Source organism: Entelurus aequoreus, linkage group LG14 (genome assembly GCF_033978785.1).
Source record: "Entelurus aequoreus isolate RoL-2023_Sb linkage group LG14, RoL_Eaeq_v1.1, whole genome shotgun sequence".
Lineage (NCBI taxonomy): Eukaryota > Metazoa > Chordata > Actinopteri > Syngnathiformes > Syngnathidae > Entelurus > Entelurus aequoreus.
The window spans coordinates 37,080,195-37,098,028 of NC_084744.1; the positions used below are offsets into that span (position 1 = coordinate 37,080,195).

General features: G+C 39.8%; 2 protein-coding genes across 4 annotated transcripts in view; one reads left to right on the forward strand and one right to left on the reverse strand.

Moving 5' to 3' along the window:
• Positions 1 to 8,690, reverse strand: part of arhgef7a (Rho guanine nucleotide exchange factor (GEF) 7a) — a 54,546-nt gene extending 45,856 nt beyond the window's left edge. Inside the window, exon 1 of one of the 3 annotated variants that reach the window (XM_062069771.1) lies at positions 8,270 to 8,690. In XM_062069771.1, the coding sequence (XP_061925755.1) occupies positions 8,270 to 8,434 (165 nt within the window). In that variant the 5' untranslated portion in view covers positions 8,435 to 8,690. The remainder of the gene's footprint in view (positions 1 to 8,269) is intronic. The other 2 variants (XM_062069768.1, XM_062069769.1) reach the window with 2 other exon arrangements.
• A 310-nt stretch (positions 8,691 to 9,000) lies between these two features.
• Positions 9,001 to 17,834, forward strand: part of aff3 (AF4/FMR2 family, member 3) — a 74,360-nt gene continuing 65,526 nt past the window's right edge. The window contains exon 1 of the mRNA XM_062069774.1: positions 9,001 to 9,250. The gene's annotated coding sequence lies outside the window, so the exon portion shown is untranslated. The remainder of the gene's footprint in view (positions 9,251 to 17,834) is intronic.

Genomic DNA, 17,834 nt, shown 5'->3' on the forward strand with positions numbered 1-17,834 from the left:
TAAATTTATAGCCTGGGTACCCGGAAGGAACCCACGTAGTCAAGGGAAGGATGCAAACTCCACACAGAAAGAACAAGAACCCAGGACCTTCGTATTGTGAGGCACAAGCACAAACCCCAGTCTTGCCGTGCTGCCCTATGTACATATATACTGTACATAACTTTGCAATAAGTCCTCATTGAAATATATATGATATATATGTGTGTGTATGTGTATATATATATACATACTGTATATACATATATACACACACAGTAAAATCTGCTGTACAGTAGTGCGCTTGGGTCCCTTTTTTCAGGAACACTAATACAAAAACTTACAATAATGTCTGACTGAATGCTAAAACTGTTAGGACAGACCACCTAAAAATTGGAAAATTATTCACACCCAGAATTTACACAAAAATAAAGAATGTGGGATTTACAATATTAACTGAATGATAAAACGCTGAATATTAGCAACATATGAAAGTCTCTCCTCTTTTATTTCTCACACCACCTCCGCAATCGATATACAGTATTTTACAATCAAGCAAAACGCAACTAAAATGCAACAAACACTGTGAAATATGAACGCAAAGGATAAAAAAACCCCACCTACAATCTGATGTAATATCACTTTTCTGCAGAACTTTGTTGTAAAACTCGGCTTTTGCGTCTGTTCCTGACACCCGTGCTGCTTGATGTCTAGTCTGAGCGGCTGTGACGTAGATTACCGTAATAACTCGTATACCTCTTAAAAATGCAGATTCCAACCTTTAGAATACTTGTATAGTTCAAGACTTACAGTAATTTGAACACAGCACTGCATATCATAAATGGCTACAGTTTCAATGTTAAAAGTAAAAAAAAAATTATTTGGAAACGGCAGGCCAAGTGGAAAATCCTAATGGGCCGTAATTTTCCCAGGTCGGTTTTGGACAGACAGCAAAGACTACTTTGGGACAAATGATGATCCAGAACCTTATATTTTTGATGATCGACACGTTTTAGAAGCTGTATGCTACAGACAGACTAAGCTTTAATGAAACACTAAGTGAAGTGAATTATATTTAAAGGCGCTTTTTCTTTTAGACACTTAAAGCCCTTTACATAGTGAAACCCATAATATCCATTTAAACTACATGTAAACCAGTGTGGGTGGCACTGGGAGCAAGGGTAGTGTCTTGCCCAGGGACACAACAGCAGTGACAAAGATGTCAGAAGCTGGAATGGAACCTGGAACCCTCTTGCACTCACAGAACATTAAAAGACATTAAACACATTGGGCTTTTCTTGTTGCACTCAAGGAACATTTTACAATTGTGCATATTACATATAGTCTGCCATAATGAAGGATTAGGTTAGAGTAGAAGATAAATCTTTACTGACATTGTAATAAATGCTTCATGATTTATGTTTGCCACTCTTGGTCTGTGCTTTAAGAAAAATACAATCATTAGTAAATACTAAAAACAATACTATGGTTGAAACTACACAGATAAGACATGTATCAGGTAAAACACACATTGTTAAGGATAAAACACAAATTGTAGCCATTTCACTTGCATTGGTTTGCGCTACGTGGGCGGTTTGGACTGAGCTAATCATTGGCCAGAAGCCAGGCAGCGTTGTCTACGTATCTGTATGTGCACAACAGTGGAGTTAGTTAACTACATTACCTTTAAACTCATTGTGCAGGTCTGGATTACTGTTAATTAAATGTTTACCTAGGTTTGAAGCAAAGATTGTAATACTTTAATCAAGCCACTTTTGGCGAGGCATGTTTTAAAGCAGTGCGGTGCCTCTGTGTTAAAGCGTCACTTTGATTGGTAGTTTTGGAGCCACTTACTGTACAATGCCTGGTCTCTCTGGGATGTCGACTGATAGGATGTTCATATTTTCTGTTTAGATGAAAAAATAATCATAATCCACCCGCAGGTAATTAAAAAAAAGTTGACCAACTTCTAGGTTTATGGCTACATCCTCCTATTATACAGGTGAGAGGTATAATTTATAATCTAGAATTAACTTTGACCAATTTAGAGGCGTTGCAGCAGCAGCAGTTCACCAACTCAATATGTCAATTTAGCTGCATAAGCTATTTAAGTCCCCGTGGTCACGGCGCCGCTAAAAATAGATCATCTGCGTTAGCCCTTATAATACCGACATCGATAATACTTGGTTAATATAATATAAAAATGTAATATCAAATAACTAAAAAATTCAATTAACACAGCATCAATTGCGAGTGAAGAGAGTGACGTACTGTAGTCCAGACACATCCAGTACACCGGTCGTATTTTCCGGTACGGATTGTGTAGTGACAAGTACTTTAGCGTTCCGCTACTAATGATAGGTATTGTTAGAACAGCAAAGACTGCAAATTGTTGGTCACTTGTCTGGGACTGCTTTTGTGTGTGTGTGTGTGTGTGTGTGTGTGTGTGTGTGTGTGTGTGTGTGTGTGTGTGTGTGTGTGCGTGCACGCGTGCGTGCGTGTGTGTGTGTGTGCGCACGACAGCCAAGAGTGAATCCAATAATATTATCTGTCCTACATGACAATTTGTATTCAGTTGAATTTGTAATTGTTGAGAAATGTAAAAAAAAAAATTTAATTTGTTATTTTATACCGCTGCTGACGATATATGGTTATATATATCATATATAACATATATATTACATATATATATTTAAGGTTTTCGGGTGTAAGGTTTACCAACATACTGTCGCACAGCTTCACCAGATGACATCTGTCATAAAAGTAACTGCAGAGCTGTTTCCGTTGGTTTAAGTTTGTTTTAAATGTGTAATAATCAGCCCTCTATTTTTACTTTTGGATGAAAAAACAGAAATCTGAGTGCAGTTCCACACCTCTGCAAACTACTACTAGACAATTTTTGGACAATGCTTTTTGTCCAATGAAAATGCCATGTATACACCTTTACACTCCACAACATCTCTAGATCAATACTTGTGTTGCTTCAAAACAGCTTTAAAAAGGGAACAGATGAAGCCTTTAAAGTAATACAATTGTGGCAATACAGCTTCAAATTGGCACAAAACTTAATCGGTGGAACTGCAGTTGTGTATAACATTATATGATAGTTCAGTGAACATCAATGGATAAATTCCACACATTTTTCTTCTTCCACACTCTTCCCAAACAGGAGATGACTTACATTCAAAGCAGTAAGTGTCCTCACACACTATTTTGTAACAATTTAAAATTACTCTCATAGGTCCCACAAAAGTGTGTCATTTAAAATCTAGCCTTGATGCTGGAATTTAGACAAGATAAAGGTGATTTTAGTAAGCCCTCTTGGGAACACCATTTTGTGTGTCTGTAGCTTTAATGTTAATGAGCTGTGTTTATCTCCAGGAAGCACCAATGTGCACTTGATCCACGTTTTACATAAACACATGTCTTATATCACGTGCAACAATGTAACATTAAAGGCCTACTGAAACCCACTACTACCGACCACGCAGTCTGATAGTTTATATATCAATGATGAAATTTTAACATTGCAACACATGCCATTACGTCCGGGTTACATTAGTAAAGTGCAATTTTAAATTTCCCGCGAAATATCCTGCTGAAAACGTCTCGGTATGATGACGTTTGCGCGTGACGTCACGGATTGTAGCGGACATTTTGGGACACCATTGTGGCCAGCTATTAAGTCGTCTGTTTTCATCGCAAAATTCCAGAGTATTCTGGACATCTTTGTTGGTGAATCTTTTGCAATTTGTTTAATGAACAATGGAGATAGCAAAGAAGAAAGCTGTAGGTGGGAAGCGGTGTATTAGCGACCAGCTGCAGCAACACAAACACGTAGCGGCTACGTCATAGCCGGTGTTTCATTGTTTACATTCCCGAACGATGACAGTCAAGCTTTACCATTGGCCTGGGACAACAGAGACTCTTACCAGGAGGACTTTGAGTTGGATACGCGCTACCGTGAGTACGCAGCTGCGGCTTCCAAACATTTGATCGCTTGCCCGTACGTGCGTGCCGCTATGTGCATGTCACGTACGTAACTTTGGGGAAATATATGTGCTGAATGAACTTTGCGGAGGTAAACGATACTTTGGGCTGTGGGATTGAGTGTGTTGTGCGGGTGTTTGATTTGTATTGGCGGGTTATATGGACGGAAGGGGGGAGGTGTTTGTTATGTGGGATTAATTGGTGGCATATTACATACAAGCCTGGTTGTGTTGTGGCTAATAGAGTATATATATGTCTTGTGTTTATTTACTGTTTTAGTAATTCCTAGCTGAATATCAGGTCCCACCCGCCTCTCACAGCATCTTCCCTATCTGAATCGCTTCCACTGCCCTCTAGTCCTTCACTCTCACTTTCCTCATCCACGAATCTTTCATCCTCACTCAAATTAATGGGGAAATCGTCGCTTTCTCGGTCCGAATCGCTCTCGCTGCTGGTGGCTATGATTGTAAACAATGTGCAGATGTGAGGAGCTCCACAACCTGTTACATCACGCTACTTCCGGTACAGGCAAGGCTTTTTTATCAGCGACCAAAAGTTGCGAACTTTATCGTCGATGTTCTCTACTAAATCCTTTCAGCAAAAATATGGCAATATCGCGAAATGATCAAGTATGACACATAGAATGGACCTGCTATCCCCGTTTAAATAAGAACATCTCATTTCAGTAGGCCTTTAAGGAGTGGGACAGGAAGTCACAAACGTTAACAACACAAGCATAGCTTTTGCTTGGATTTTGCTGATGTCACGTCCTGCTCACGTCCGGCTCACGTCCCGTCCGTTAAATATGCGTGGTGGTCAAGCTAGCTCTGTTCTCAATGGGTACTAGGCGCCATTTAACCATTCTCGAAGAAAAAATGCCCTGTGCTTGTGTTGTTTTCGACTGTACGAATCATTCAAATCGTGGAAAGGATAAACATTTCTTCAGAGTTCCTCGAGAGGTAATCAAAAAGGGCGGAAGAGCGCAAGATTTTATGAAACGACGATAAAAGCATGCAGCTCACACTCCAGTCCAAGGGAGCAGAGTCGAAGAATGCATGAGTTAGAGTGATCACTTCATTAAAGGTTTGTTTGATATACTTTTAACAGTTATTATTTCCCATTTAAGTATTATCTTGACATTATTTGTATTTCTTAAACACATGTTTGCTATGAGTGTTTCGAAAAGCACCATCTTGGCGTGCCTAAATAAAAGAAAGCAAATGTCAGCAAAACCTAGAAGAGTTAAGCTTTTTCCAAAGGCAGCAATCATAAATTAAGCTTTCAGGGAAAACATGGTCATGTAGGGTTGTATGGTATCCTGGTGCTAGTATACTACCGCGATACGAATCATATTCGGTACTATACCGCCTCTAAAAAGTACTGGGCATGACGGCGCGTCGTCGTCTTGTCGTGACATTGCTGATTTTACTAAAGGAGGAGCATGTTCGGCAACGCACAATCACCGAGTACTTACAAGCAGACAATATGTGTAGACAGAAAAGGGAGAATCGATGCATTTTGGCTCGAAAACTAACGATAAAGATGAAGCTGTAACACTGAAACGCCCTCAGGAAGAGGTGCTTTAAGACATGGCTAGCTAGCTAGCTGCTAACGTCCATCCACCGTCTGCAGTGTTTTAGCTACTTCTAAATCACTAATCCTCGCCTCCATGGTGACAAATAAAGTAAGTTTCTTACAAGTATCATCCCTGCAGGACGAGGAATAGCTAAACATGCTTCACTACACACCGTAGCTCACCGGCGTCAAAATGTAAACAAACGTCATGGGTGGACATGACATCCACTGTAATGAGTACAGGAGCTTATCTCGTTGATACTACTATGATTACATCGATATTTTTTAGCATCACAAAATCTTTTTTCGTTTTTTAATAATGTATATTATGTTTATATACTCAGGAAATACGTCCCTGGACACAGGACTTAAATTATGACCATTGTATGATCCTGTAACTACTTGGTATCGGAATGATACCCAAATTTGTGGTATCATCCAAAACTAATGTAAAGCAACTAAACAACAGAAGAATAAGTGATTATTACATTTTAACAGAAGTGTAGATAGAACATGTTAAAAGGGAAAGTATGCAGATATTAACAGTAAATGAACAAGTAGATTAATAATTCATTTTCTACCACTTGTCCTTAATAGTTTTGACAAAATAATAGAACTGCATACGTCAGCAGCTAAATTAGGAGCCTTTGTTTGTTTACTTACTAATAAAAGAAAAGTTATCTCGTATGTTCGTTATTTTATTTAAGGACAAACTTGCAATAAGAAACATATTTTTAATGTACCGTAAGATTTTTTGTTCAAATAAAGCCAATAATGCAATTTTTTGTGGTCCCCTATATTATTATTAAGAAAAGTATCGAAAAGTATCAAAATACATTTTGGCACCGGTACCAAAAGATTGGTGTCCGGACAACCCTACTGCCATGACAGTTAAAGGCTTACTGAAACCCACTACTACCGACCACGCAGTCTGATAGTTTATATATCAATGATGAAATCTTAACATTGCAACACATGCCAATACGGCCGGGTTAACTTATAAAGTGCAATTTTAAATTTCCCGCGAAACTTCCGGTTGAAAACGTCTATGTATGATGACGTATGCGCGTGACGTCAATCGTTGAAACGGAAGTATTGGTACACCATTGTATCCAATACAAAAAGGTCTGTTTTCATCGCAAAATTCCACAGTATTCTGGACATCTGTGTTGGTGAATCTTTTGCAATTTGTTTAATGAACAATGAAGACTGCAAAAAAGAAAGCTGTAGGTGGGATCGGTGTATTAGCGGCTGGCTGCAGCAACACAACCAGGAGGACTTTGACTTGGATAGCAGACGCGCTATCCGACGCTAGCCGCCGACCGCATCGATGATCGGGTGAAGTCCTTCGTCGCTCCGTCGATCGCTGGAACGCAGGTGAGCACGGGTGTTGATGAGCAGATGAGGGCTGGCTGGCGTAGGTGGATAGCTAATGTTTTTAGCATAGCTCTGCGAGGTCCCGTAGCTAAGTTAGCTTCAATGGCGTCGTTAGCAACAGCATTATTAAGCTTCGCCAGGCTGGAAAGCATTAACCGTGTAGTGACAGGTCCATGGTTTAATAGTATTGTTGATTTTCTGTCTATCCTTCCAGTCAGCGGTTTATTTCTTTTGTTTCTATCTGCAGTTAAGCCCGATGCTATCACGTTAGCTCCGTAGCTAAAGTGCTTCGCCGATGTATTCTCGTGGAGATAAAAGTCACTGTGAATGTCTATTTCGCGTTCTCGACTCTCATTTTCAAGAGGATATAGTATCCGAGGTGGTTTAAAATACAACTCTAAATAATACACTTTCACGTTCCTCATCTACAAATCTTTCATCCTCGCTCAAATGAATGGGGTAATCGTCGCTTTCTCAGTCCAAATCGCTCTCGCTACTGGTGTAAACAATGGGGAAATGTGAGGAGCCTTTCAACCTGCGACGTCACGCTACTTCCGGTACAGGCAAGGCTTTTTTTTATCAGCGACCAAAAGTTGCGAACTTTATCGTCGATGTTCTCTACTAAATCCTTTCAGCAAAAATATGGCAATATCGCGAAATGATCAAGTATGACACATAGAATGGATCTGCTATCCCCGTTTAAATTTTAAAAAAGGTCATTTCAGTAGGCCTTTAAGGTTGTTAAGATATTACTTTAAAAAAGGATCTGTGACAGTCCGGCGTTTGAATGGATTACATCTATTTACGACAAGTGTTCTTATTGCTATTGTGACCTTCAGGCAGATGTAGTGTACTAAGCATCACTTGTAAAGGGTGGCCTCTTGCCTCCCTGGGGGCCTCTGTCTAAACTGGACGAGGCGGTTTGCTGACGGACACAAACACTGCACTGTATCTTTAAAATAAAAAAAAAAGAGGGGAGTGTGGGCGGGGGTGTTCCATCTGTGCTTGCCTTGGATAGTCAATGGCGGCCCACCTCTTATAGCTATATGGTCTGTGTAGTGGTGAGCCAGCACATCATGTTGTTGCTGTTTATACACATCAACATGTGTTTAATAAAAGGCATTTATGCCAATATTATAATACCATGTGCTGCATTTGCTGGTGGTGATGAATGCATGTGTTTTCCCACCCATCAATCATATTAATAACAATAATAAGTCTGACCTACTGAGATCTCTTCATGGGCCAGTGGGCAAAAAGAGACAGACGCCAGACAACAAGCCCACAGACAGAGGTGGGGGGTGACATGGTAGTGTGCGTGTGCGTGTGTGTGTATTTGTATTGCCCTTACTTTCTCCGTGGATCCGGGGCTGAGGCGCTCCAGCAGCCTGCATAGGACCACGCCATCCTTCAGTGAGCTCTGCAGGAAAGCCTCAGGATCCGAGATGGTCTTCTTGGGCGACTCGAGCACCCCGAGCGTAATCAACCATGTCACCGTTTGTTCCGCCGAATTCATGTCCGCCTCACGGTAGATCCGAGTCGACAAAGCGGCGGCGGCGGCGGCGGCGGTGGTGGTGGTGGTGTGTTGCTGTTGCGGCTGCTTCTGCTGCGGCGGAGGAGGAGGAGGAGGAGGAGGGAGGGAAGGTAGAGAAGAAGAGGAGGAGGAGGAGGGTGTATAAACCTCGACAGCTCCTGGATGGTCACGCTGTCATCCTCCAGCGTGCACAGGAATGATGATGCACAGGAGGAGAATCGTGGAGGAGGAGTGTTTGGATGCAGTAGGTTTCCTCCACTCCCTCCGTGCTGGCATCTGTCAGACCCTGCTGATGCCGCCTGATGACGTCACGGCTATGTGTGTGTGTGTGTGTGTGTGTGTGTGTGTGGGAGGGACCAGTGTAAATGTTTACCTGTGCAGTTTAATGAGACCCATTAGACCAGGGGTCGGCAACCCGCGGCTCTAGAGCCGCATGTGGCTCTTTAGCGCCGCCCTAGTGGCTCTCTGAAGCTTTTTCAAAAATGTATGAAAAATGGAAAAAGATGAGGGGGAAAAAAACCTCTTTTTTTTGTTTTAGTATGGTTTCTGTGGGAGGACAAACATGACACAAACCTCCCTAATTGTTATAAAGCACACTGTTTGTATTAAACATGCTTCACTGATTCGAGTATTTGGCGAGCACCGTTTTGTCCTACTAATTTTGGCGGTCCTTGAACTCACCTTTAGTTTGTTTCCATGTATAACTTTCTCCGACTTCCTAGGACGTGTTTTATGCCACTTCTTTTTCTGTCTCATTTTGTCCACCAAACTGTTAACGTTGTGCGTGAATACACAAAGGTGAGTTTTGTTGATGTTATTGACTTGTGCTAATCAGACATATTTGGTCACTGCATGACTGCAAGCTAATCGATGCTAACATGCTATTTAGCCTAGCTATATGTACATATTGCATCATTATGCCTCATTTGTAGCTATATTTGAGCTCATTTAGTTTCCTTTAAGTCATCTCAATTCAATGTATATCTCATGACACACTATCTGTATGTAATATGGCTTCTAATTTGTTGCGGCTCCAGACAGATTTGTTTTTGTATTTTTTCTCCAATATGGCTCTTTCAACATTTTGGGTTGCCGACCCCTGCATTAGACATTAGGCTGACCAATCACAGAGCACATACATCACACTGATATGGACCATTTAGAACAGGGGTGTCCAAACTACGGCCCGCGGGCCAAATGCGGCCCGCCGACGTCTTCAATTTAGCCTGCGAGACGGCAGAAAGTTTATGAACAATTTGACCGGGTGCTGCATCCATATCATTTACAAAATATTCAGTAGACCCCCCCCCCCTCCCTTTTAGATCAGTTGATCTGCCGTCTCTTTTCTGCTCTGCCCCCTCTCCTGTGTGGAGAGGTTATAGCATACTTGCCAACCTTGAGACCTCCGAATTAGGGAGATGGGGGAGGGAGGAATGGGGGGTGTATATAATTTCAAATATATATATATATATATATATATATATATATATATATATATAATATATATATATATATATATATATATATATATATATATTAGGGCTGTGAATCTTTGGGTGTCCCACTATTCGATTCAATATCGATTCTTGGGGTCACGATTCGATTCAAAATCGACTTTTTTTTTTTCAATTCAACACGATTCTCGATTCAAAAACGATTTTTTTTTCCCGATTCAAAAGGATTCTCTATTCATTCAATACATAGGATTTCAGCAGGAGTCTGTCAATCTAGGATTGGATTGGATTAGGATCAAATCAGGAGTGAGTCAATCTACTACTCTGCTGACATGCAAGCAGAGTAGTAGATTTTTGTAAAAAGCTTGTAGTCGTGAGTTCAATCCCGGCCTCGGGATCTTTCTGTGTGGAGTTTGCATGTCCTCCCCGTGACTGCGTGGGTTCCCTCCGGGTACTCCGGCTTCCTCCCACCTCCAAAGACATGCACCTGGGATAGGTTGATTGGAAACACTAAGTTGGCCCTAGTGTGTGAATGTGAGTGTGAATGTTGTCAGTCTATCTGTGTTGGCCCTGCGATGAGGTGGCGACTTGTCCAGGGTGTACCCCGCCTTCCGCCCGATTGTAGCTGAGATAGGCTCCAGCACCCCCCGCGACCCCGAAGGGAATAAGCGATAGAAAATGGATGGATGGATGGCTTTTATAATTGTAAAGGACAATGTTTTATCAACTGATTGCAATAATGTAAATTTGTTTTAACTATTAAATGAACCAATAATATGACTTATTTTATCTTTGTGAAAATATTGGACACAGTGTGTTGTAAAGCTTATGAGATGTGATGCAAGTGTAAGCCACTGTGACACTATTGTTCTTTTTTTATTTTTTTTAAATAAATGTCTAATGATAATGTCTATGAGGGATTTTGAATCACCTGCTCCGTTGAAATTGTTACTAATATTGATACAGTTGTGATAAGATTCATTTTTGTTTCACTGCTTTTGGTTTGTTCTGTGTCGTGTTTGTGTCTCCTCTCAATTGCTCTGTTTATGGCAGTTCTGAGTGTTGCTGGGACGGGTTTGGTTTTGGAATTGGATTGCATTGTTATGGTATTGCTGTGTATTGTTTTTGTTGGATTGATTAATTTTTAAAAAATAAAATAATTTTTTTAATAAATAAATTTTTTTAAATCGATTTTTTAAAAATGAGAATCGATTCTGAATCGCACAACGTGAGAATCGCGATTCGAATCGATTTTTTCCCACACCCCTAATATATATATATATATATATATATATATATACCGTAATTTCCGGACTATAAGCCGCACCTGACTATAAGCCGCACCAGCTAACTTAAGGGAAAATACAGATTGCTCCATATATAAGCCGCACCCGACTATAAGCCGCAGGGTTTTGATGTGTAATTAGCGTAGTATATAGGGGTTCCTGCTACCACGGAGGGGATTGTCGGGACAGAGATGACTGTTTGGGAACGCAAAGCGTCCCATTTATTAACTATAAATCTTTCAATCATTCAATCAAACTTTCACATCTTTGACATGGCGAACAGCATTCGTGCAGAGTACAAATAATACAACGGTGCAAAGTAATACAAAGTGCTCGCCTGTACGTTATCAAAATAACCAGCCTGCCGGTATATGAAAAGTCAGTCGTTAATCATTGTGTCATCGTCTTCCTCCTGCGTACTAAAACCACCGAAATCCTCTTCGTCGGTGTCGGAGAAGAACAGGCCGTAAATAAGCCGCACCCTTGTATAAGCCGCAGGGACCAGAACGAGGGGAAAAAGTAGCGGCTTATAGTCAGGAAATTACGGTATATATATATATATATATATATATATAATATATATATATATATATATATATATATATATATATATATATATATATATATATATATATATATATATATATATATATATATATATATATATAATCCGTTCATGAATGAGTATATCCGTTCGGCCACTGTGTTCATTGGAGAAGTCTGATCTACAAAATTTGCAGGCAGCATACCCCTTCCCCTGCAGGCAGCATACCCCTTCCCCTTCGAGCTGTCCTGGATGAACTTAAATTATTTTTTCCAATCATTTTGGAGCTTGCAAGCGTACTTCTTCTTCTTACTCGTCGTCGCCATGTTATGTTATGTTTTTGGACATTACTACTTGCCGTAGTTTTGAAGCAATGCATGATGGGAATCCGGATGTTGTGTGTCAGTGTATTAACGTGCCGGCTGGAATAAACACATGCTGAGAAATAGCTCCGTGCCTGCCTACTTTATGGGTTATAGATAAACCTATGGATAACAGAGACATATATAATAGTCTCCTTTTCAGGTGAGAGAGGACGCTAAAGGCAGTGCCTTTAAGGCCCACCCCCAATATTGTTGTCCGGGTGGAAATCGGGAGAAATTCAGGAAAATGGTTGCCCCGGGATATTTTCAGGAGGGGCACTGAAATTCGTGAGTCTCCCGGGAAAATCGGGAGGGTGGCAAGTATGGTTATTAGGTGACCACAGATGATTCGCTAGCTGTTCAAGGTCGGGACCCGGGGTGGACTACTCATCTGTGCATCAGTTGGGGACGTCTCTGCGCTGCTGACTTGTCTCCACTCAAGATGATCCCCTGCTGGCCCCACTATGGACTGGACTCTCACACTATTAACTAGATTCACTCGACGTCCATTGCACCGGTCGCCCAGGTGGGGGGGGGGGGGGGGGGTCCCCTCATCTGCGGTCCCCCCAAGGTTTCTCATTGTATCCCATGGGGTTCAGTTTTTTTTTCTTGCCCTGATGTCAGATCTGAGCCGAGGATGTCGTTGTGGCTTGTGCAGCCCTTTGAGACACTTGTGATTAAGAGCTATATAAATAAACTTTGACTGATTGATTGACTGATGACGGGTTGGCGACCCCTGACCTACAGTATAGTCCTCAATTTCTTTGGCACTTTAGCTTCGCTACAGCATTAACATATGCAATTTCTCAATGAAGGTGTGATTTACTGAATGTATCCATGAAAAAGGGTAACACAGTTGCTTAAATTTGACATTAAATTGTCATGTACTTACAGTACATGATTACTGTGACATAAGGGCTATATAAATAAACTTTGATTGATTGATTGATGAACAGTATGTTTGCTGCCATTTTGTCTGTCCAGTGGGCAATGAAAGTAAGTCTACCATTAATTTAAGCTTTCATGTCAATGAAGTACAGCATTTACTTATATGACCCAATCTAAACAACTTTCCCTAGTCACGGTGCAGAAAAAAAGTACAAAAGTGCTCATACATGCTCCCACTATATAAGCCCTCTAGATCACTAAGATCTTCTGAGACCAATCTGTTAGCGGTTCCAAGAGTAAACTCAAATCAAGGGAGAGCATCATTCAGTCACTATGCAACAAATAGCTGGAATAAACTTCCTGAAGATGTCAGACTTTCCCCAACTCTGACTACTTTTAAAACTAGACTGAAGACTTTTATGTTCACCTTAGCTTTCAGCTAAATCTTTTAATCTTTTAACTTTTAACGTCCGCACTGTTTTTATTTTTATTGTCTGCATTTTAATTTTGCTTTTATTTTCTTTCATTTCACTTTGTTGTCTGTGAAGCACTTTGAGTCTGCCTTGTGTATGAAAAGCGCTATACAAATAAAGTTGCCTTGCCTTGCCTTGCCTTGCCTATACATAACAAAACCTGCTCATTGAACTTTGTGGATATGGTAAAAAAAAAAAAAATGACACCCATTCACATCAATTATAAGGGATAATGGAAAAAAGCAAAGCCCTCTCCACACTAATCTACTATAGTATGTACTACATATATGTATATATATATATTAGGGGTGTGGGAAAAAAATTGATTCGAATTCGAATCGCGATTCTCACGTTGTGCGATTCAGAATCGATTCTCATTTTTTTTAAATCGATTTTTTTTTTTTGATTTTTTTTTTTCATAATTTTTTTTTTTGATTTTTTTTTTAAATTAATCAATCCAACAAAACAATACTGATTGAGTATACCATAACAATGCAATCCAATTCCAAAACCAAACCCGACCCAGCAACACTCAGAACTGCAATAAACAGAGCAATTGAGAGGAGACACAAACACGACACAGAACAAACCAAAAGTAGTGAAACAAAAATGAATATTATCAACAACAGTATCAATATTAGTTACAATTTCAACATAGCAGTGATTAAAAATCCCTCATTGACATTATCATTAGACATTTAGTTTATGAGATGCGATGCAAGTGTAAGCCACTGTGACACTATTGTTCATTTTTTGTATTTTTTTTATTTATTAATGTTTGTAATGATAATATCAATGAGGGATTTTTAATCACTGCTATGTTGAAATTGTTACTAATATTGATACTGTTGTTGATAATATTCATTTTTGTCTCACTACTTTTAGATTGTTCCGTGTCATGTTTGTGTGTCCTCAATTGCTCTCAATTGCTCTGTTTATTGCTATTCTGAATGTTGCTGGGTCGGGTTTGTTTTTGAATCGAGAATCGTGTTGAATTGAAAAAAAAAAATCGATTCTGAATCGAATCGTGACCCCAAGAATCGATTCTGAATTGAATCGTGGGACACCCAAAGATTCCCAGCCCTAATATATATATATATATATATATATATATATATATATATATATATATATATATATATATATATATATATATATATATATATATATATATATATATATATATATATATATTACTTTGCATGCAGTCCGCTTTTTAGCCCCAATGTGGCCCCCCAGTCAAAACGTTTATTTAAGGACCCCAAAATTGACAAAGAGATTAGAGATTGAGCGGGGACCTCCACAGTACTTGTAATATTCTGTGAAAAAAAATGTGTCTAAATTGTAAGTGTCCAAAATGTATCTTGTTATTGTGTGATAATAACATATTTAAATAATACAGTAATAGCTGGCCTTGCACCTAGGGCCGCTAACTGCTAACTAAAGCACGCTAATCACTTGCTCGCCACTAGAAACTAGTGTGCTGATTGCTAGTTAGCAACTAGTGTGCTAATTGTTAGCTGACCACTAGTGTGCTAATTGCCAGCTTGTTGCTAGGCCTGCTTATCAATCGGTCACAACTAGAGCACTAATCACTAGCTATCTAAAATGGTAACATGAAAATAATGTAAATATTCATAATTCAAACTCACTGCTATTTTAAAACTACACTACAGTGTGTTGGAATGTTCATGCATATTTAGATATATTTTAATTTGTGGAAAAACTGCGAGGGGAATATGAAGAAATACATTTTCAAAAAGTCACGACCCCATGTAGTACCTCTGCAGACCCCTGTCGAAGACCTGATGTAGAGCACAAAAAACTGAAAGGCTTATGGTATGTGGCAAATCTGGTGTTCTTTCCGTTTTGACAGGAAAAAAACGATTTTCATGGAACCGTATGCCCTCTAAACTTTATCATGATCTGATTATGCAACATGATATCCCAAAAAATGTTTTGTTATCAACATGGACACCTGAATTAGAGCTGCTGCGATACAACATTTTTCACTTCAAATATGATACCGATATTAATCTGATATTATATCAGCAGGAATCATACCTACTTTGATTTTTTTTGTAGTGTGAAATCTTGTAATTGGATATACTTGCGAGTAATCTGTGTACATCTTTCATTATTCTAAATAGTTGCTAAAAGTGAGTACACATTACACCGACAAATTGTGGAGATGTGTGCCGTCTTGAGCACCCGGGCTTTTGAAGCGTGACCTTGCATGTCACGCTCGTGTAATAATTCGTCAATGGCACCCCAGGCTGTGTATGTGCGTGTGTGTGCACGTGTGTGTGTGTGTGTTTTGTTATCCGTTAAAGCTGGCCTCAATTCCTGAGCGGCAGCAGCAGCACAAATCAGCCTCAAAAAGTTTCAGTCTCCATAAAGAAATGCTATCCGTCCGTCCCTTGGTGTAAACACTGAGTCATGATGATCCCACTTGGCCAGAGGTGGCGTTAAAAAACAAAACCATGACATTATGCACTGCAGTATGGTTATTGTTTATTGGAAGAGGCAGCCTCTTTCCGAGGGGCCATAACCACCATTAAGAAGGAGGGCAGCAACAATTATTTATCGGACCTTCAGGGGAAATCATATTTTATTCCGTTTAATACATGCGGACGTCCATGGAGAGACGTCAGGGTTACGAGCAGTTTTGTCGTCCATGGTGGGTCTTCAACATGTCACCGTCAGCCTCCAGCCGAGTCCTGGGCTATTTACTTCCATAAGACGAAGGGAATGTCTTTAATTTGACAGTAGCACCTCCAGGTTGCACAACTCCAAATTTAACTTGAAATATTTTGGGGGGAAAAAACACATACTGTATGAAGTCACACCAGTAGCGGGCCGTGTGTTTCCCACCTAGGTCTTCAGTGATGTCCGACTTCAATGATTACCTCTCAAAATACCGTCATTTATGTCACCACATGACCATTGCTGGAGAAATACTATACAGAAACACTTTTACGCACTACTGGGCATTGAACACCTCAACAGTGTACAAAACAAGTTATTTTCTGGCGCATTTAAAAATCAATAAACCCGCATCAGCAATGAAAACATATCTTATGTGGTACTGTCAAAATTAAAATTTCAAAAAACATATTAAACATGAAAAAATAAAGAAATAAAATATTTGAACTCACAATTTGTAGAACCCATTCGACGCTGTATAACCCCTCGTAGTCGGTTGATTCGAGTGGAAATGGCGGGCATTTCCCCATTTCATCGCCGACATCGTCTCACAAGATGGAGTTGCTCTTTAAATATCCTTCCTGAAAATGTCTTTGCAAATATATATCTGTCACCTAGTCAACGTTTTGTACGCACTACTGGGCATTGAACACCTCAACAGTGTACAAAACAAGTTATTTTCTGGCGCATTTAAAAATCAATAAACCCGCATCAGCAATGAAAACAAATCTTATGTGGTACTGTCAAAATTAAAATTTCAAAAAACATATTAAACATGAAAAAATAAAGAAATAAATATTTGAACTCACAATTTGTAGAACCCATTCGACGCTGTATAACCCCTCGTAGTCGGTTGATTCGAGTGGAAATGGCGGGCATTTCCCCATTTCATCGCCGACATCGTCTCACAAGATGGAGTTGCTCTTTAAATATCCTTCTTGAAAATGTCTTTGCAAATATATATCTGCCACCTAGTCAACGTTTTGTTCTACTTCTTTGTTGGTCAACACTTCCCGCTTCCAGCAAAATTGAAACGTGTGAATGGATGCCCACTTTGGAATGACAAGTGAGTATCCAATCACAGTCTCGTTAACGTCAGGCTACCTAGATAGGCTACTGTCAACAACTTGTGATCTGATTGGCTATCGCAACTGTCTATCAACTGTATGTGTTCTCAAATTCGGTCCCGGTGAGTATCCAATCACAAGACGCGTAAATGTCACGTTCAACGTGAGGCCATCTAGAAGTCCTTACTGACAACTCATGATCTGATTGGCTATCGCAATTATCTATCAACTGTATGTGCCCGTTCACTTACAGTGCATAGACGCCTGCATTGTTGATTCTGAAGGCTCCGGGCAGATTTCATACAGCATGGCATCTTAAGCTTGCTGAATTCTGATTGGATAAAAACTCTAACCTAAAAACAACACCACTGGAAGGAGCATAATATGACATGAAGAGAATATGAATACTTTTATATATTTAGACTTAGACTTAGACTTAGACAAACTTTAATGATCCACAAGGGAAATTGTTCCACACAGTAGCGGGAAAGTAAATTAAAATTACTTTTATCTTTAATTATGATCATGATTTCTGGTTATGTTAGGCCAGCAGAGAAGGCCTTGCTGGCCCTGACGGCACACCACTGAGTCACACAGACCTC